We start from the raw sequence: 21,537 nt of genomic DNA on the forward strand, positions 1-21,537 counted from the left end.
AGTTGGGTTGGGAGGGTGGGTTTGCAGGGAGTCCCTCCTAATCTCTCTTCACTTTTCTCTCCCTATACTTGAACAATTACGATTAGGGAAATTTTATTTAAACCACATAACTTCTCTCTACCCCCAACTTAAACTTTAAATGTTAATTGTCTTTTTTACTCTATTGCATAATTACCATAAAGTACAAGATGAAGTTAACAATAAAACTAAATTCTATGAATAACCCCACACCCTATAATTAAACTCTACCATCACTTCTTGTTTATCCTATATTCATTCCGGCAACTCTTATAATAAAAACAAAGCCTTAAGAAAAAGTTCATATCAAGAAATCTTTCTACATCACTGGTCTTTGCTGGGCTGGGTTTTCAAAAGTCCATTTGGATATTTAAAACTCTAGGAAAAAGATCAAATCAAAATTCATTGAAGCAATTGATAGAAAAAAAGAAAATTAAAAAAGCAGAAATCACACAGAATCGTAGATATTCAGCTCTCAAAATGACATTAAGTTGTAAGAATTCAAAATTTTCAAGGAGAACCTTTCGAAGTTTTGTTGTGGGTTTGATTTCTGAAATAATTTGGGGTTGCCTTGTAGATGCAGATATTGGGCATGAGGCAGTGCTACATTGATAGGTTCTACAATTTTTTTTTTTTTTTTTCAAAGATAGGTTCTACAAAATTGAAGGCAGAGATTTTGGCGACTGTATTGTAGATAAATGGGTGTATAGCTAAATTTACAAATTAAATTGGGTTTATGAGGATAGTTTAGGTAATAAATTTAGGTTTAAAGAGATATTGGTATCTTAATTAAAAGTAATATGAGTGTAAAAAATAAGTTGTGTGTAGAAAAAGATTGTATGGGTTCAAATAAAATTTCTTTTACGATTAAGCTACATTAATATCTGTATTGATTTTTTTATAGGAATATAAGGACAAAAATAAAAAATAAAAAATAAATATAAATGAGAGGAGAGTAGAAAATTTGATGGAAATAGGAGGGAAAAGAATCAGGGCTAGAGTTGTTGCTTCCCTTCGATTCAAAAGTTAGCATTTCTTCCAATTCATAGGTCGCTGTTGGAACTTGGAACGTAACCCTAACGTCGGCCTTCGCCATTGACCTATCCCTGCGACTTCACCATCAATTATTCACCGCTAAAACGACGCCCTGCGTTTGCCTTTAATCTTTCTTCCTACCGAATCTCCCTCGCTTAAATAATAACAACTACTTAGCCAGCTCTGATCAAATTATTGTTGGGGTTAAATTTCCAGACCAAAAACCCTAATCCCTTTTCAGTAAATAGAATTAGTACTAGCTGAACAGAGTTCCTCTTTGCAACTCCTCCTCCATTACTGCATTCGAATTTTCGACAATGGTGAGTAATTCAAACGCTTCTTTTATTCGGTCGAGTTTATTTAATGTAATTTGAGGGTGTTCAAGTACTGAAATTCCATGCTTTTTCAGTTCTCGACTGCAGCAATTAATGATACGAAGTGCAAAGGAAAATGGGAACCTTTGTCTCCCACAAAAGAAGCTCAGGCCTCTCTCTCTTCTTTTCTTTTACATTAAGCTATTTTTTTGGTTGAATTAGCTCAATGAGTTGGGTTTTCTGGGATTGCATTGTGTTTAAATGTCGAGCATTGTTAGCAGAAGTCAATTTAGTAAGAATGAAGGAGAGATTTGAATTCTGTGTAGCATTGATATTTGGGAAGTTTGTTAAACTTTCTCTCATTGTTTCAACAAATTGAATGAGTGGGAAAATGTGAACTGAACGCGGGTTTACTGTGTGGTAGCCTAATTTGGAACCATTTAGATTTTCTCAGCTGAAGATGTTTTCTTTTTCCAATTAGTGATTAGATAGAGTTCATGCTGTTTAATTTGGTCATGTCAGGAATTCCATCTTTCACTTATCATGAAGGACTTCACAAGTTGCAAGTGACAGAATACAAAAAAAAACGGCCAAACTGTTAGAATTCGTCCTAAAAGATCCTCTAGTATAAAACGTGCAGGTGAGCGTAAGACCCTCAACGAATACAAAAAAGCCGCCGAGCTGTTAGAATACGTCCTAAGTTGGATGATTAATTTTTGAACCTTTTCTTCCTCCAAATCTGCATGAACTGACCTTTATTTCTGAAAAGGCCTGGGTATTTTGTGCTGGAGTTTGTCAATAATTAGATTGGGAATATAGTCTCTGTTGAATTCTAAGTTTTTATCCCCTGTCGCTCTTTTTCTTCATAGCTTTCCATTAATTGTTGTTTTAGTATAACTATTGCCTATTTGTTTCTGTTGAGGTATTTTTTTATAACTGTTCTCTTCTCTTTTTCTGTTTAAATTTATATGTTATTCATCCTTTGTGAGCATTCATTTCAGGATTTTCCACGAATTTCTCTTTTTTTTTTTACCGAAACACGAATTTCTCATTTGATCCAAACAATTAGCGTTGAAATTTTAGTACTTTTTGTTGTAGTGAATTTTGGGTAATTATGTTAGCGACGTCTATATTGGGTTTGGGCTTGATGGGGTTTGTTCTTCATGATTGGTTGTTGGTTATGAACTTAGATTCTTGGATTTTTTGTTTGTTAATTAAATGGGATTTTGTGTAATGTACTACTAAGATTAGAAGAGATAAAGATGAAAGAGAAGCCACATGAACATTGTATGGCTTTTTAAATTGGCTTAATGTGAACATTGTAATACGTTGTTAAGGAGATATCTTGAATTCTTTCTTATTTGCACGAAATCAGTAATGTGTTGAATAATTGGAGTATGTGGCCAAGTGGCCAACTTTTGGCTATAAAAAATTATAAAGAAAAAAAAGACAACTTGATTATGTCTCTTCCATGTTTTGGGGAGGAAAACATGGAACTTTGTCTAAAGTCCTTTGTTTTTTATTTGGCCTATGAAAAGCTACGGATGAGATTTTGAATGAGATGTAATTGCTACTTTTGATGAAGAGTAGTAATGAAGCCATAGAAGAGGAAAAAACGCAGCAGAAAATATAGAGCAAAAAAACATAGGTGTTGCAGCTCCATTTTGAAGAGAAGAAAGAAAGGTGATTTTCTTTCTTTGTTGGTACTCACTCAATCAAAGTTGTATTTGTGTATTAGCTTTGAGCTTTGTATAGAGAGGAAATTATTCACTATATTTCCCTCTCTATTTGTTTCTTTGGTGAGTGAGAGTTATTGGGTGTATTGGGGTTTTGGGTTGTGAGATTGCCAACACTTTGTAAACTCCCATTTGGATGATAGTGGATTATTGGGTGAGCTCCTACTGCTCCGAGGACGTACTCCAGTTACACTGACTGTTGAGGAACCTCGTTAAAATCTTGGTGTCTTTAATATTTTGTTCTTGCATTTTCATTTGATAAATTTCCTGTGGGTTAGCTTGAGTTGGTTCCAACGGGTTTGGTGCTATCCTAGCACAACAATTGGTATCAGAGCACTGGTTGCTCTTGGGTACTGTCTAGTTGCCAAAGATGTCAGATGGGCAAGATGAAAATCCTTTTGGAAGCAGCTCCGGGTTTGCAAGAACTACGGTGCAAAATGCAAAGTTCGAAGTGGAAAAGTTTGATGGCACAAACAACTTTGGGATGTGGCAATGTGAGGTCAAAGATGTGTTGGCTCAACAAGATCTACTTGCCGCTTTGGGAGAAAAGCCGGAAGCTATGTCGAAGCCGGAATGGGAGAAATTAAATTTGTGGGCTTGCTCTTCAATTCGGTTGTGCCTTGCAAAACCTCAGAAGTATTTTGTGATGCGGGAGACATTGGCAAGTGTGTTGTGGCAAAAATTGGAAGACAAGTATATGACGAAGAGTGCAGAGAACCGGCTACACTTGAAGAAAAAGCTCTACCGCTTCCAATACAAAGAAGGTACAAAAATGATTAGACACCTTGATGCTTTTAATAAGTTGATTGCCGACTTGTTAAATTTAGATGAGGATATTAAGGATGAAGATAAGGCCTTAATATTGTTGAATTCCTTGCCGGACTCTTATGAGCATTTTGTTACCACTATTATGCATGGTAAAGAAACTGTGAAATTTGAAGATGTGTCAAATGCCTTGATGAATTATGAAATGAGGCATAGAGATAAAAATCATGATAGTACCTCTGAAGCTTTATTTGTAAGAGGTAGATCATCGGAGAGAAGATCATCTTCTAGTAGGAAAAAATCACAGTCTCGACCTAGAGGAAACTCTAAAGGTAGAAAACCTTTGGAAAGGGATGAATGTGCATTTTGTCGTAATAAGGGCCATTGGAAGAAAGATTGTCCTAAATTGAAGACCAAAGGCAAAGAAAGTTCTGAAGCTAATGTTGCTGAGGTTGAAACAGATTTTTCTGATTTTGCTTTAACCACTTCCTCATCATTTGATTGTGCTACTAAGTGGGTGTTGGATACGGGTTGTACTCATCATATGACTCCTCACAAGGATTGGTTTTCAAGCTTGAAAGAGTTTGATGGTGGCGTTGTGTTCATGGGAGATGACAATCCTTGCACAACAAAAGGGATTGGTACAGTTCGTTTGAAGTTGCATGATGGCATGGTTAAAGAGTTGACAGGTGTTCGGTATGTACCGAATTTGAAGAAAAATCTTATTTCTTTGGGTACTTTGGAATCCAAGGGTTTCAGGTTTCATTCAGATGGACAGACATTGAAAGTTACTTATGGTGCACTTGTTGTGATGAAAGCTCCTAGATGTGGCCATTTGTATTTATTGCAGGGAAGCATCTGTAGTCTCTGAAAATATGGGCACATCTGATTCAGATACTACTAGATTGTGGCATATGAGATTAGGCCATGCCGGTGAGAAAGCTCTACAAAGGCTTGTGAAACAAGGTCTTCTAAAATGTGCCACGACTTGTAAGCTTGATTTCTGTGAGCATTGTGTCTTGGGGAAGCAAACTAGAGTGAAATTTGGTACTTCTGTACATCAGACGAAGGGCATTCTTGATTATGTGCATTCGGATGTTTGGGGTCCTACAAAGACTCCCTCTTTGAGTGGTAGACATTGGTTCGTGACCTTTGTTGATGATTATTCAAGAAGGTCTTGGGTCTACACTATGAAGCACAAGAGTGAGGTGTTAAGCATTTTCTTGGGTTGGAAGAAAATGGTTGAGAACCAGACTGGGAGAAAGATTAAGATTTTGAGATCGGATAATGGTGGTGAATACACATCCGATCCTTTCTTTAAAGTTTGCAAAGAAGAAGGAATTGTGAGACATTTCAGTGTTCGGGGAACTCCACAACAAAATGGAGTTGCAGAAAGATTGAATCGAACCTTGCTTGAGAAGGTTAGATGTATGTTGTCTCAGTCGGGTTTAAGCAAGTCGTTTTGGGCAGAGGCAGTTACTTATGCATGTCACATCATCAACCGGTTACCCTCAGCTGCTATTCAGGGTAAGACACCAATGGAGGTATGGACTGGAAAATCTTCTTCTGATTATGACTATATCCGTATTTTTGGTTCACCTGCTTATTTTCATGTGACTGAAAATAAACTTGATCCTAGAGCCAAAAAGGCTATCTTTCTTGGTTTTAGTAGTGGTGTCAAAGGTTACAGGTTGTGGTGCCCAGAGATGAAAAAACTTGTAATCAGTAGAGATGTGACATTTGATGAAGAAAGTATGTACAAAGGCTCTGAGAAGAATGTGAAAAATGTCCAACAGGTGGAGCTTGAGAAAGTTGCCTCTGGTACTTCAAATCATATTTCCGCTGATGTCGAAGCCACTACAAGTGAAGAAGTTGGAGACCATAAGGGTGTTGAAGAAGTTGAACTTGAAGATTCTATTCAAGTTGAAAAGCAAGTTTCACCTCAAGAGTCTATTGCCAAGAACAGAGGAAATAGACAAATTACCAAGCCAGCTCGGTATAATGATTATGTTGCTTTTGCTCTTCCTATTATCACTGAAGAGATTCCATCCAATTATGAGGAAGCCATTGAGAGTGAGGAGAAGAAGAGGTGGTGCAATGCCATGGGTGATGAAATGAATTCTCTCTTGAAGAACAAGAATTGAGAGTTAGCTGAATTGCCTAAGGGCAAGAAAGCTATCGGTTGCAAATGTGTGTATGCCAAGAAGGAAGATGCTGATGAGAAAAGCAATGTGAGATTTAAAGCAAGATTAGTTGCTAAAGGGTATGCACAAAAGGAGGGCATTGACTACAATGAAATATTTTCTCCGGTTGTGAAGCACTCCTCAATTCGTATTATGTTAGCTCTTGTTGCACAATATGATCTTGAGCTTGTGCAACTCGATGTGAAGACGGCTTTCCTACATGGTGATTTGAATGAAGAGATCTATATGTGTCAACCGGATGGGTATATAGTGAAAGGGAAGGAGAATTTGTTTTGCAAATTGAAGAAATCACTTTATGGCTTGAAGCAATCTCCAAGGCAATGGTATTTGAGGTTTGATAAATTTATGAGAGGCCAAAATTATTCTAAAAGTCAATATGATCATTGTGTGTACTTCAAGAAGTTGCAAGATGGGTCTTTCATTTATTTGTTGATATATGTTGATGATATGTTGATTGCCTCAAAGAATGTCGAAGAGATTGAGAAATTGAAGAAGCAAATGAAGAATGAGTTTGAAATGAAGGATCTTGGTGAAGCGAAGAAGATCCTTGGCATGGAGATCACTAGAGATAGAGAGAAGGGTTTGGTCAGTTTGAATCAAAGACAATATCTTGAAAAGTTGATTCGGAAATTTGGAGTTCATGATTCAACCAAACCGGTTAGTACCCCTTTGGCTCTTCATTTTAAATTGAGTTCTTTACAGTGTCCTAAAACTGATAAAGAGAAGCTGCAAATGAAAAATATACCATATGCAAATTTGGTTGGTAGTTTGATGTATGCAATGGTATGCTCTAGACCGGATATTGCTCATGCAGTTGGCATGGTGAGTCGATATATGCATAATCCAGGTAAAGAGCATTGGCAAGCAGCTAAGTGGATATTGAGATATCTCCATGGTACTCGAGATGTTGGTTTATGCTTTGAGAGGGATGACTCTGGTATTGGTCATTTTGCAGTTGGTTATGTTGATTCAGATTATGCAGGTGATCTGGATGGAAGGAAGTCTACTACAGGCTATGTGTTTACTATGGCTAAAGGGCCAGTTTGTTGGAGGTCCATTTTGCAGTCGTCTGTTGCCTTGTCTACTACAAAGGCTGAATATATGGCAGTTGCTGAAGCTATAAAGGAGGCCATTTGGATACATGGGCTTATTACAGATTTGGGGGTTGATCAGAAGCAGGTGGAGGTACATTGTGATAGTCAGAGTGCCATTTATTTGGCTAAGTATCAGGTTCATCATGCAAGGACCAAGCACATAGATGTGCGTTATCACTTTGTTTGTGAAATTGTTGGTGAAGGGGAAATCATTCTCCAGAAGATTCCAACTAAAGACAACCCCGCTGATATGTTGACTAAGGTTGTTGGTGTAGCCAAGTTTGTTCACTGTTTGAACTTGGCTCACATTTTGCCTATATAAAGAAGGCGTTGAGTAGTAGGAGTTTTGGAGCATTTGGCTCGGCATGAGTTGTTCTCTTGCTAGTGTTTGGGAGTGATGTTGTGTGTTAATTGTGTTGGTTGGCTTATCATGGCGTTTTTCGAAACTTGGCCAAGGTGGAGATTGTTGAATAATTGGAGTATGTGGCCAAGTGGCCAACTTTTGGCTATAAAAAATTATAAAGAAAAAAAAGACAACTTGATTATGTCTCTTCCATGTTTTGGGGAGGAAAACATGGAACTTTGTCTAAAGTCCTTTGTTTTTTATTTGGCCTATGAAAAGCTACGGATGAGATTTTGAATGAGATGTAATTGCTACTTTTGATGAAGAGTAGTAATGAAGCCATAGAAGAGGAAAAAACGCAGCAGAAAATATAGAGCAAAAAAACAGAGGTGTTGCAGCCCCATTTTGAAGAGAAGAAAGAAAGGTGATTTTCTTTCTTTGTTGGTACTCACTCAATCAAAGTTGTATTTGTGTATTAGCTTTGAGCTTTGTATAGAGGAAATTATTCACTATATTTCCCTCTCTATTTGTTTCTTTGGTGAGTGAGAGTTATTGGGTGTATTGGGGTTTTGGGTTGTGAGATTGCCAACACTTTGTAAACTCCCATTTGGATGATAGTGGATTATTAGGTGAGCTCCTACTGCTCCGAGGACGTACTCCAGTTACACTGACTGTTGAGGAACCTCGTTAAAATCTTGGTGTCTTTAATATTTTGTTCTTGCATTTTCATTTGATAAATTTCCTGTGGGTTAGCTTGAGTTGGTTCCAACGGGTTTGGTGCTATCCTAGCACAACATAATGTTAAACCTCTTTTGTTTACGTTCCATTCTTGGAGGAAACTCTATAGTCTATACACCTTTTGATTTGCCAAATAATGTACATGCTGCTGTACATGCTTTATAGCGCTTGAAAGCATATCCATATTTCTTGAGAGGGATGAAGGGTTGTGTGGGTATGCTAGGCTGATAGCATGCTTTACAAGATATGTTAGCTCCGAAACTGAGTTGCTATATTGTTTCTTGGATTTCAGAACATTGGCTATGTTCTATGGTTCACTAGCCTATACACTATTATACGTAATAAGACCAAAAAAGTTGTTTTCTGAAAGCGGTAATGAGGAACAAACCGGAAATCTGTTATTGAAAGTGCACGCATGTTCAAATTAATGTTTGTTGAATGACCTTTTTTTCTTATGGTTTCTTCAGAGTTTCTTTAAGGCTGCATATTTCTTTTTCATTATATAAAATAATTGTCATCTTAATTTGTTTGGTTAATAACTTAATATAGGTAAGGGTGCTCTGCGAGTAGGCCAAGGAAATATTAATGGAAGAAAGCAATGTCCAGGTGGGGCCTTTTTAGTTTCTGTTTCATGTCTTTCTCTGTTTCATGTCACTCTCCTCTCTCTTTCCCTCTCCCTCTATGTAGTTGAATAGAATTGAACTGCTCTGTTTAATTTAAGATTTAATCAAGTGAAAGTTTAGTTCGGTATCATAGATCAATAGTAGAAAAGAAATGTAAGGTTCAGATAGCGGAGAAAGAAAGAAGCCTAAAACTGAAGTATGCCGAATGCAGATTAGGTCACACTGAATTGTGATATTTAGATACCAGAATTTTTTTGATTTGTTTGGTGCTTCTCATGGAATGATGCCTTATTCGGGTTTTGGTCAATTCATCCCTCTTTAAAGTGTTTACTAACTTTTTCATGGCTTGATAGATAATTTGATAAGCCAATCTTTTTTTTTTCCGTGTTTCAGAATATGGTTAACCAACGTGTTAACTAATCAATTACGATAAATTTTATCTGTTTTTGCCTTTTTTTTACTTTTCTTCTGCAGTATCTCAGCGTGACATGAGACCAGTCTCGGAAGTTCCCTAATAAGAAGTTGGCTTCGAATGAGATGTCCCCAGAGAAGTTGAAGGGAGCTGGTTCTTTCCTCATGAAAGTCTTTGGGGTTCTTGCTGTAAGATTCATTTATTTAATATTCTATTTCTTTCGCTTCTCTTAGTAAATTTTGTTTTGTAGTTTGTTCTTTTCGCAAGAAAAGTTCATTGCTTTATTTTTACTTCCATATAATAACAGTTGAGTTTTGATAAGGTGTTCATAAACAACTTAATCCACACCTTTTGTTATGTAATATATTCTACGAACACTTATCTTATGTTCTTTATTGAACTTAAGGATGCAAATAAATTTTGATATGGATGTAAATAGATTTTAATATGTTCCACAGGTTTAACACAGTTTTAAAACTCACGGCATCGAGCAGGCTCAATTTCTAGTTTGTTAGCTAAGCACACCATACTCTAATACACACATCTTGATGATTTACACTAGGAATGGGCAGAGGACTTTGCAACTATATTCAGAGCATTGACTAATTTGTCAAAGCTCTCATTTATCCTAATTACAAAAATATAATCAATACAAGACATTAAAAAAATGGAAGTGTATTTCAACAGTTTGGATGTCATGTATGGCCATATCCTTTATTTTCACCATTCTTATCAACCCGACTGGTAGAGATTCTCTTATCTCACCAACTTATTATGTGATCATCGTTTATTAGACGGATATGCATATTTTGTGCTTATGACAAATATTTATTGAACAATGACGTCACTAAAACTAAAAGTTAGTCACATGAAAAAATCTCTCATAAAATAAAATAATCAACATAAGTAACAGTAGACCAAGCTAGACCTTTAAGGGGGCGTTTGTTGCGCCGGACTGTCTCGGACTGGACTAGCTGCAGGGACTAAGCTGGATTGGCTTAGACTAGACTAAGCTGGATTGGCTTAGACTAGACTAAGCTGGACTAACTTAGTGAAGCGTTTGGTGCAGTGTCGAACTAAGAAGCAGGATAATAAAAATAGTACTGTTCATCAGATTTGTGTTTGCTTACACTAGAACTACAAATTTTTGCCATTGTGTAATAAAGTAATGCTACAAATGTCATGAGAAGATACTTGTGTAATAGAGTAATCCTAAACTTTATGCAATAAAATCGAACATTAACTAATGATAGTTTTCTTGGATTATAGAGTTTAAGAAAACGGAACTCATATTAGATATTTGTCTGAAGCAAGTAAAATTGCCATGGAAAATGTCACTTCAGTTCTTCACGTGCATGATATATGGTGTTCTGGTTCTCTGTTGGGTGAAGATGACTAGGATCCAATGGTGGTAGGGTTTTGAAGGAAGGGGAAACGTGAGTACTAATACTTTGGTTTCAAGAATCCTCCAAGTGTGCCCAACAAACCTTGCTCAAAAGAAAAGAAAATAGAAAAGCATGGTAATTAAACAGGCTATAAGGGGCCGTCTCTTTTTCCATGTGGCATAAATCATAGCTGACTAGATTAACAAGCAAGAGCAAGTACATAAGAAGATCTCCATAATTTACAAAATACCAGTGAACTATAGTATACCATTCAAAAGTAGATCTCCATAATTTACAAACTCCTAGTTAACATTAGCCAAAATACTTCATAGTGGAAAGCTAAGTTATAAGTCATAACCTAAGATTGTACGATTAATAAAATACATTCATATCAAAAGACACCACATAATATACTCATCCGCTTGCTTTGTCGCTTAAAAGCCTTTGGACAAACACTTTCTTGAGTTCTGGTTTGATTGCCCTGAACACTCCCACATTTTTTGGTTTATTCAAAATAAGAGACAATGCATCAATTTGATCCATAGAAGAAAGACCCATTTCTTCAAGTTCGTTAGCTATGTCACTATGATCTGCAGTACCTTGAACTAAAGCTTCAGTTACCATTGGCATCTTCTTCCCACTTTCAACATAAAATTCTTTCGGTCCACTGATAATTGCTTCGGTTCCATCACTTGAACTTCCCACACCTCTTTTCCTCTTTCGTTGGCTATTTTCAAATGGGATGCTTTGTTGGCTTTGTTCGTTCATTGAAGAAACAAAATTTTCACCTCCAATATCACTTGCACCAACTTGATCATGACTTTGTTCCTCCACCATTTCAGCAGGGGTTTCGGCTACATTACCCGTAGCCCGATCTTTTCCAAATATATATGCGAATCGATCATACAGTGGAAAAGGTTTGCTTCTCCATCCATCGGCTTCTTTATTTTTCTAAGATTATATCAACATAGCAAAACTAAAATTGAGCATGTGTAACAAATAAAGCAGCAAGAACAAAACTAATGTATAAATAAAATAGGATATGAACCTGCACATAAGTTTGCCATGCGTCATCACTATCAACTTCAACGCACTTTTTGACATCATTCCATGCAAATCCACTTGTGTTTATCATGTCAACGACCATACTATATGTTTTTTTCCATTTCTTCAACTTTGACTCAATATGTGGAGTTGCCTTTATATTGGAATGAGGACATAAAACATTGACAGCTTTCCCTATTTCAATCAAAGTACCTTGTTTGAAAGCACCGATGTCACACCGTTGCTTCCGAGCAACAAAATCCTCAAGAACGGATAGTAATACTTCTTCCTCAAATGCTTCCCATTTACGCCTTCTTCCTTTTGGCTCTTGAGTAGCATTCAAAATATTGTCTTTATCCATACCTAAACAAAAAATATTTGAATGTACTAAAATACAATACAAATAATCAATTTGCATAATATCCAATTAATTTGCATAATATCCAAATAATTTGCATACCATCCAATCAATAAAAAAGTTTTAACATTCACTGATGAGCAATCTAATAATTATGCTAATATCCAACAAATGCATGATAAAAAGGAATACTAAAATAAAATGTTATCATTAACACATCTAGCTAGTTCGGTTGTTGGTTCCTAATTGCTCTCCACTCATTATACATTTCCTGAGCCATGACATTCCTCTTTGCAGTCCACTGGTCAGATGTTTCAACACTACCAACATATTCACCTTCTTCTGTATTTTGTCCATCTTGTATTATTGGCAAATTTTCCAATGGATCTACAGACATCTCTTGCCTAATAAGATTGTGTAGTAGGCAACAAGCGGTAATTATTCGACCTTGTGTCCTTATCGGATAGAAAGATGGACTTCTTAGTATCGACCACCTTCCTTTTAGCAAGCCAAAACAACGTTCAATTACATTCCTTGCCTTAGAATGCTTCATGTTAAAATACTCTTCCTTATTAGAAGGCGTTCGTCCCTCCCATTCAGATAAATGATAAGGTATTTCTCTATAGGGTGCAAGGAATCCTTCACCATTTGTATAACCACCATCTACAAGGTAATAATAACCTAATAAAAAAAAAACGTTATTAGTGTTTTGTAGTTGACAAACAAAACTAGACCTAACTTACAAAGTTGAGACTAACTAATACTCTTACCCGTTGGTACCTTAAAACCATTAGGCCTAGTAATTGCATCATGTAGCACTCTAGAGTCTGATGCGGAACCTTCCCAACCCGGAAACACATATATGAACTGCATATCGCCTGAACACACACCTAACACATTAGTTGCGACTCGACCCTTTCTTGTTCGGTATCTTGGTTTGTCAATTTCATGTACATGCACATCAATGTGTGTTCCATCTATTGCTCCCAAGCAATTCTAAAAAAAAAAAAAAAAAAAATTAAGCTTTTGTTAATTTATACAAAGGGAATGAAGAGTTAAAGCTTAGGGAAAATGAAAAAAAATTATCATACCTTAAAACATTGCCACCTAGGATCTGTAGAATCAATAGGCACAGGCTGAGGGACTTTTAGTAGGATACCTTGTAATCGCAAAATTCCTTGCAATACGCTATTGAAATACCTACTTATAGTCTCTCCCGACCTATAAAATCTACCGCCAATACTACGATTCTTAGTATGATGTGATAGTATTTGTAAAGTCATACACACCTGCTCCTCTACAGACACCAAACCATCAGTTTTTACCCTCCCATCTTGACGAAGTAAGTCACATAATATGGCAAAAATCCTTCTATCCATTCTCAATTCGTTGACACATTCAATATCAGTATTCCCTATTATACCATTCAGATAACACAAACTAATCTCTCGTCTAACAAGTGAACGATTAGTCAAAGTGGGTCGTTCAACATGTCTCTGTTTGGCCCTTAGCATCATCACCACAAGAATCGTACAAATGCAAATTGTCTTTAAATGAGACATCTCTAACAATAAGATCAATAAAAGCTTCCTTCGATCCATATCTATCCAAACAAAAAAAAAGGAAAATTAAATAAGGACATTATATATGTAATATTTACTGTTATTAAGGGTGATGGAAATGAAGTGATTATGATTCGAAATGAACTAGATCAAAATAAACGGTATACAAAGAATTCTGAAACAAGTAACTGCATTAACAACCCAAAAAATAAACAGCCAAGTCACAATTAATGTTGGATCAACAAAAAGAAAAAAATCAGTCAAGTCACAATTGCTAGGCATTGCATGTTAAAAGGGAAATTAAATGACACCTGTGAAGCGGTAGTCTTAGCCTTATCCTTCCGTTTATGCTCCTCTTCTCTGCAACCAACAACCACAGAATATTGCAGTTCAGCATACAAAACATTCACATTGTAATATCATGGTTATAAACTAAATACACACACACACACACTTACAGAGCACACACACACACTTCCAGTGCAAAATACACACACACACACACAGACACCAACTAAAGATATACACACACACACACACACACACACACACACACACACACACAGAGAAATTAGACACACACACACAGAGTTTACACACACACACACAGACACAAACACACTCACACACAAACACAGTCACACACACACACACACGGGGACATAGTGCAACACACTCATACACTCACACACACACTCCGTTTTTACACTCACACACACACACTCACACTCACACTCACACACAAACACAGTCACACACACACACACACACGGGGACAGTGCAACACACTCTTATCCTCACACACACACTCCGTTTTTATACTCACACACACACACACACACACACTCACACACAAACACAGTCACACACACACACACGGGGACAGAGTGCAACACACTCATACACTCACACACACACTCCGTTTTTATACTCTCTCACACACACACACACACACTCACACTCACACTTACACTCACACACAAACACAGTCACACACACACACGAGGACAGAGTGCAACACATTCATACATTCACACACACACTCCGTTTTTACAGTCACACACACACACACACACTCACACTCACACTCACACTCACACACAAACACAGTCACACAAACACACACACGGGGACAGAATGCAACACACTCTTACCCTCACATACACACACTCCGTTTTTATACTCACACACACACACACACACTCACACACACAAACACAGTCACACACACACACACACACGGGGACAGAGTGCAACACACTCATACACTCACACACACACTCCGTTTTTACACTCACACACACACACACACTCACACTCACACTTACACTCACACTCACACACAAACACAGTCACACACACACACACGGGGACAGAGTGCAACACACTCTTACCCTCACACACACACTCCGTTTTTATACTCACACACACACACACACACACACACTCACACACAAACACAGTCACACACACACACACACGGACAGAGTGCAACACACTCATACACTCACACTCACACTCACACAGGTTACACACACACAAACACACTCACACACACACACACACACTCACATACACACACAAACACAGATTACACACACATACACGGACAGATTACACACACACACACTCACACACACAACTCACACACACATATTTTACACACACAGGTTACACACACAACTCACACACATACACACAAATACAGATTACACACACACACACACGGACAGATTACACACACATTTTACACACACAACTCACACACAGGTTACACACACAACTCACACACACACACACACACAGATTACACAGGTTACACACAGATTACACACACACACACACGGATAGATTACACACACATTTTACACACACAACTCACACACAGGTTACACACACAACTCACACACACACACATAGAGATTACACAGGTTACACACAGAATACACACACACACACACACACAAACACACTCACACACACACACAAACACATAGACAAATTACACACAGTACACACAAATACACACACACAGAGCACACACCTGAGACTAATCTCAATTTCATCTTATGAAAACCCCAAATTCTAACCTCAATTTCACCTAAATATCAAAACCCTAATTTGTTCAATTGCAAATCCACTTGTATATTATGAATTTCTCAAACCCAAAACAACAAAATCAAATAAACCTCAGTTAATATCACAAACAAATCCACACAAATCGACGAAAAAAATCGAAGATTCAAAGCTTACCAACTTGAGGCAGATGACAGCGACCAGATGCTGTAAGGACGACGATGAGCGTGAGGACGATGTGGGAGCACGGCAAAGACGACGACGAGGGCAGACGTAGAGATGAGGACGATGTGGGATGTGGGATGTGGGAAGACGTAGAAAATCTGTCGATGGTTTCTCTGGCTTACGAGTCCGCCCGATATTGGGATCCCTCGTGAAGAACGGCTAAGCCCCCCCTTAGTCCTAGCGAATCCCACCTAAGCTCATTAAAGCTAATACCGGTGCCCACCAAACACCGGACTATAGTCTAGGCCAGTCCAGTCCCAGCGAATCCTGTCAAACAAACGTGCCCTAAATGAAAAATAACAGTTGACCAAGTTGGTATTATTCATCCACAATTAAATAACGAATAAATAAAAAAATATTGCATGTTGTTCAATATCCACTAGGATATTATACATGGTGTTCCATTTCTACCCTTACGTTGTAAATTCGAAAATTCCAGTCTCTTAGACCATCTCCAACCCTTGGGCTAAAAACTAAATTTTTTAGCCAAGAAAATTTGGCTTTTAGCTCAGAAACATCTTTTCGGCTCCAACCTTTCTGCCATAAAATTTTAGCCCGGAATTATTAAAGAATGAACTTAGGCTAATTTTTTTCTTCAATCAATTTTTTAAAAAAAAATAAATATGTAGATTATTGTAAATTAATTTTATGAACATTTTAATCTAAAAAAATTTAAATTCCGATAAACATTTGGCATTTAGCCCGGGGGAAAAGCTGGGGAGTATTTGGCCCAGAAATAACATTTGGCATTTAGCCTAAAATTTTAACATGGTTTGAAGAGTGTTTGGGGGTTAATTTGGCTTTTAGCCCAGGTTTGGAGATGGTCTTAATGTATTGTAATATTTTAGAACTCACTTTTTCTTTTAATAATAATAATTTTAAAAAAATACTGCACCCACATATTCGAGAAGATATAAACAAAATTTGGCTTACCTCTGTATGGGCACCGACACCTCCAATAATAATTGTTGACCACCATCCCCACCTCTCTCATCACTTACGACACTTCCTTGAGCGAAATACATTTTTTTCCGTTTAGCATTTGCTTGGCCAAAAACCAGCGTTGACTTGGTTCTTCATCCATCTATGGCTCTTGTGAGAACATCTCCAGGAACCTCTTCTGATTCCAACACTTTTCGGGGTTATCGCTACGACGTGTTCTTGAACTTCAGAGGCGAAGAAACTCGCAAGACTTTTACCGACCACCTCTACACAGCCTTAAACAACGCAGGATTTCTCACGTTCCGAGACGACGATGAACTCGAGAGAGGAGAAGATATAAAGCCAGGATTGCAGAAAGCGATCCAGCTGTCACGAACTTCTGTTGTCGTGTTTTCGAAAGATTACGTGTCATCCAGGTGGTGTCTTGATGATCTTGTGCTGATCCTTGAACGCAAGAGGACCACCTCGGACCATGTAGTTTTACCAGTCTTCTACGATGTCGATCCGTCCCATGTGAGGAAGCAGACAGGAAGTGTTGGAAAAGGATTTGCTAGAAGCCAGAAAAATCAGTCGCCGGAAAAGGTGGAGGGATGGAGGAAGGCACTTGCAGAGATTGCAGACCTAGCAGGCATGGTTTTACAAAATCAAGCTGATGGGTAACTTTCATTATCTCATTTCTCTTCTCTTTCTTGAGTCAATTTGATGTATGATCCGTAGTGACCTAGATTTTTATATATTTATTAATTCAATCTCGGTAGTGAATGATAATCCCAATTTAGGTCAACTTAAAGAAATCACACTCAACTCAACTTAAGGATTAGTCATTTTCCATGTTAATCTACTGGTTTCCAGTTGCTTAAATTTTTTTGAAAGTTGTGTGGAAAAAAGTTAGGATGTGAACTGTGATGTATTTGTCTATAGTTCGGACAAAGCCAATCAACATATGTTTTAATTATCTAATTTCCCCAATTCATTTTTCATTTTGTTTGCAAATTCTTAGGTACGAGTCAAAGTTTATCAAAAAAATTGTTAAAGTGATAGGAGACAAGTTAACTCGCACGCCAGTGAGTGTTGAACCAAAATTGATTGGAATGCAATCTCAAGCCGAACGCATCAATTTGTGGTTACAAGATGGATCAAGTGATGTTGGTATATTTGTTGTGTATGGCATGTCTGGAATAGGGAAGACAACCATTGCAAAACATGTTTACAATTCAAACTTTAGAAGCTTTCAAGGAAGTAGTTTCATTGAAAATATCAAAGAAACAGCAGATCGACCAAATGGCTTAGTTCAAATACAAATGCAACTTCTTTTTGATATTTTGAACGACAGAGAAGTGAAAATACACAGTGTTAGTGAGGGAATAATTAAGATTGAAAGGGCCATAAGCTCTACAAGAGTTCTACTTGTTCTTGATGATGTTGACCAAATGGATCAATTAGATGCAATCCTAAGGATGAAAGATCAGTTTTATCCGGGAAGTAAGATACTAATAACAACTAGGCGTGAAAGGTTGCTAAAGGCAGATCAAGTTACACAGGTGCACAGAGTTCAAACTTTGGATTACAATGAATCCTTAAAGCTTTTCAGTTGGCATGCTTTTGGCCAGGACCATTCCATAGAAGAATACATGGAGCACTCAAAACAGCTAGTGCAACATAGTGATGGACTTCCATTAGCTCTAAAAGTTTTGGGTTCTTCTTTATCAGGGGAAAGTATAGGTGTATGGGAAAGTGCATTGGATAAGCTAAAAGTTATTCCTAATGGTGAAATCATGAATAAACTAAGAATAAGCTATGAAAGTTTACAAGATGACCATGACCGGAAATTATTCCTCCACATTGCTTGTTTCCTAATAGGAAGGAACAAAAGCTACATTGTTAGAATACTCGATGGATGTGATTTCTATACAATTGTTGGCATTCAAAATCTCATTGATAGATGCTTGGTGACACTTGATGAATACGGCAAGGTAAAAATGCATGACATGATTCGTGAAATGGGAAGAGAAATTGTTCGCCACGAATCAGAAGAGCCTGAGAAACGTAGTAGATTATGGCGCCATAAGGATTCATTCCAAGTATTGAGGAAAAAGAATGTAAGAAACATGCCTTTTATGTCTATATATGTATTTCTTCTTGTGAAAATTATGCATATTAATGTTTCTCTTTCTTTTCCTTTAGGGTACAAAAAAAATCCAAGGTCTTGTCCTGGATATGCGTAACCATCCTGCAAACGGTCCCATAAACACAAATGAGATAGTCTTGGAAACCAATGCATTTGCTAGGATGCGCAAATTACAACTACTCCATCTTAGTAATGTACGACTGGATGGATGTTATGCAGATTTCCCTACAAGATTAAGATGGTTGTGTTGGCTTCAATTTCCTTTGGATTCTATACCGATTGATTTTCCTTTGGAGTGTCTAATTGTTCTTGAAATGCAATACAGTAGTTTGAGACAAGTCTGGAAAGGAAAAAAAGTACATTACTCTACTTATTTCAATTCAGTTTTTTATTTTTTGACCAATTGCATATGTTAAAATTAACTCCTTCACATTTTTTTCTTTCTTTGTTTTTATTTTACACAGTTTCTTCCATCATTGAAGTTCCTTGACGTCAGCCATTCCCATGCCCTCATTGAAATCATGGACTTCTCATTTTGCCCCAGTCTAGAAGAATTGATTCTTGTTGATTGCACCAGCCTGATTGATGTTCATGAATCCATTGGAAATCTAGAGAGACTCGTGTCCTTGAATTTGAAGGATTGCAAGAATCTTAGGATGCTTCCGAAGAATATTTGTTTGCTTAAATCACTTGAAACACTCATTTTATCTGGTTGCTCAAATCTTTATGAGTTTCCATTGGAGATGATAAAGAAGATGGAGTCTCTGAAAGTTCTGAAAACAGATGGTATTCCATTAAGGCCAGAAAGATGTTCAACTAACTTGAGTTCTTTTCCTTCCTCTTTAGTAGAGTTGAATCTCAGTAGGTGCAATCTTTTTGATGATGCCATTCCTACGGATTTAAGTAATCTATCCTCGATACAAAGACTATATCTAGATGAGAATCCAATTTGTAGCCTACCAGTTTTCATCAAAGGTTTGAGGAGGATCGATGAACTCTCTTTTTGTAATTGTAAGAAGCTTGAATCGCTTGTGGGGTTGCCGAGAGTACATGAAAAAATGGACGTATCCGATTGCATATCATTGAAAAAAGTAACATATCAATCGTTTGTGGCGCTCCAACTACAGGCCTTTGGGAATGACAACGACAACATAGTTGAGTGGGAGTACAATTTCAAGTTAGAGCCTATTGATAGAGTTGATGTGGAAATGATCAAACTTTTGGGCTTGTGCAACTTGGGATCCTTGCCACCCATTACAATGAACGCATTTCCATTCTCAAGCTATGGTTCAAAAGTGAGTCCTGTTCAGGTGCGCCTCTCTCTCTCTCTCTCTCTCTCTCTCTCTCTCTCTCTCTCTCTCTCTCATAAGTCATATATATATATATATGTATATATATAGTGGGAAATAAATGACTTAGTAATGTTGTGATGATCATGGAAAATGCATAGGGACTGTATCAATATGGTATATTCAGCACATTTTTTGTTGGGAATGAGGTTCCAGGCCGGTTCAGCTATAAAAGTACCAAGTCCTCCATATCTTTTATTGTCCCTTTTCTCCCTTCTACTCACAGAATCCGAGGCTTGAACATCTTTGCTACCTATGCAAACAAGGAGAATTCTAATTATAATGATGATGATGATGCTGATGATAAACCTCCAATGATAATCAAAGTGAGTAACAAGAGCAAGGGTCTGAAGTGGATCTATTTCCCATTATTCTATGGTATCCCAGGCGACGAAGAAGATATGATATGGTTGAGTCATTGGAAGATGGAGAACGAAACAATATTACAATGTGGAGATGAAGTGGTGGTTTCAATAGTGGCCGGACCACATAAGTTGTTTCGGATAAAGGAGTTTGGTGTTGAGCTTATGCAAGAGTACCAGAATAATATGATTATAAGTACCCAACACAACACCAAATCAGTTCCTAATTATCCAGCTGTCATCGGTGGAGATTTGTCCATGTGGGAAATTATACAAGGAATATACACACTTGGTTTCCTCGGAGAAATTGTAGAAGACACAGATGACTATGAGCAGAGATGGTTCAATCGCCTCATCATGGACAATGATGAAGAAGACACAGGTATGCTGTGTTGTTGTATTGCAATGAATTATACTCCATCCAAACACTTCCAAGTCCGTCTGTATTCAATTCAAAAACATAAATATTATGTTATTTGTATGTTTTTCAGACAAAGAAGGGCAAGAGGATGAACCTGATTACACAACTGCAATTACGAAGGCTGCCAGTAACAACTGCAGCTTCAGAGGCTGGAAGGTTCTTGTCACAGCTGCCGGATTACTTTTCACGCTTGCTTTGGTAGTTCGGTCCTCCATCTCCCAGAAAAAGAAGCGACAATAATCCACAAGCCATCCATGAGTTTGTAATTTTATTTGATCCAGACATCTTTGGATTCCCTCCTTGTTTTCAAGATGTTTTCTGCCTTCAAAATATCAAAGTTTCAGATGTGTTCATCTTCAACATCATCAAATATTGAATAAATATAGCATAAAATACATCCAAC

The 21,537-nt window shown here is 37.4% G+C and overlaps 2 protein-coding genes and 1 long non-coding RNA gene across 9 annotated transcripts in view; 2 read left to right on the top strand and 1 right to left on the bottom strand.

Moving 5' to 3' along the window:
- Positions 1-21,494, top strand: part of LOC126628540 (disease resistance protein RPV1-like) — an 88,807-nt gene extending 67,313 nt beyond the window's left edge. The window contains exons 2-7 of one of the 6 annotated variants that reach the window (XM_050298273.1): positions 17,457-17,530; positions 17,875-18,973; positions 19,059-19,358; positions 19,467-20,312; positions 20,453-21,095; positions 21,205-21,494. In XM_050298273.1, coding sequence (XP_050154230.1) covers positions 17,457-17,530; positions 17,875-18,973; positions 19,059-19,358; positions 19,467-20,312; positions 20,453-21,095; positions 21,205-21,374 — 3,132 coding nt within the window. In that variant the 3' untranslated portion in view covers positions 21,375-21,494. The remainder of the gene's footprint in view (positions 1-17,456; positions 17,531-17,874; positions 18,974-19,058; positions 19,359-19,466; positions 20,313-20,452; positions 21,096-21,204) is intronic. The other 5 variants (XM_050298268.1, XM_050298271.1, XM_050298270.1 and 2 more) reach the window with 5 other exon arrangements.
- The window catches only part of LOC126628555 (uncharacterized), a 111,477-nt gene that overhangs the window by 45,758 nt on the left and 44,182 nt on the right, over positions 1-21,537 (bottom strand). The gene's annotated exons all lie outside the window — the stretch shown is intronic.
- LOC126628567 (uncharacterized) lies at positions 1,010-9,730 on the top strand. Of its 2 annotated transcripts, none has more exons than XR_007625469.1 (4): positions 1,010-1,377; positions 1,463-2,007; positions 8,797-8,853; positions 9,345-9,730. It is a non-coding gene; the product is annotated as an uncharacterized LOC126628567 (long non-coding RNA). The 2 variants fall into 2 exon arrangements; XR_007625470.1 differs by having other exon boundaries at positions 1,010-1,373.

This window comes from Malus sylvestris, chromosome 7 (genome assembly GCF_916048215.2).
Source record: "Malus sylvestris chromosome 7, drMalSylv7.2, whole genome shotgun sequence".
Taxonomy (NCBI): Eukaryota; Viridiplantae; Streptophyta; class Magnoliopsida; order Rosales; family Rosaceae; genus Malus; species Malus sylvestris.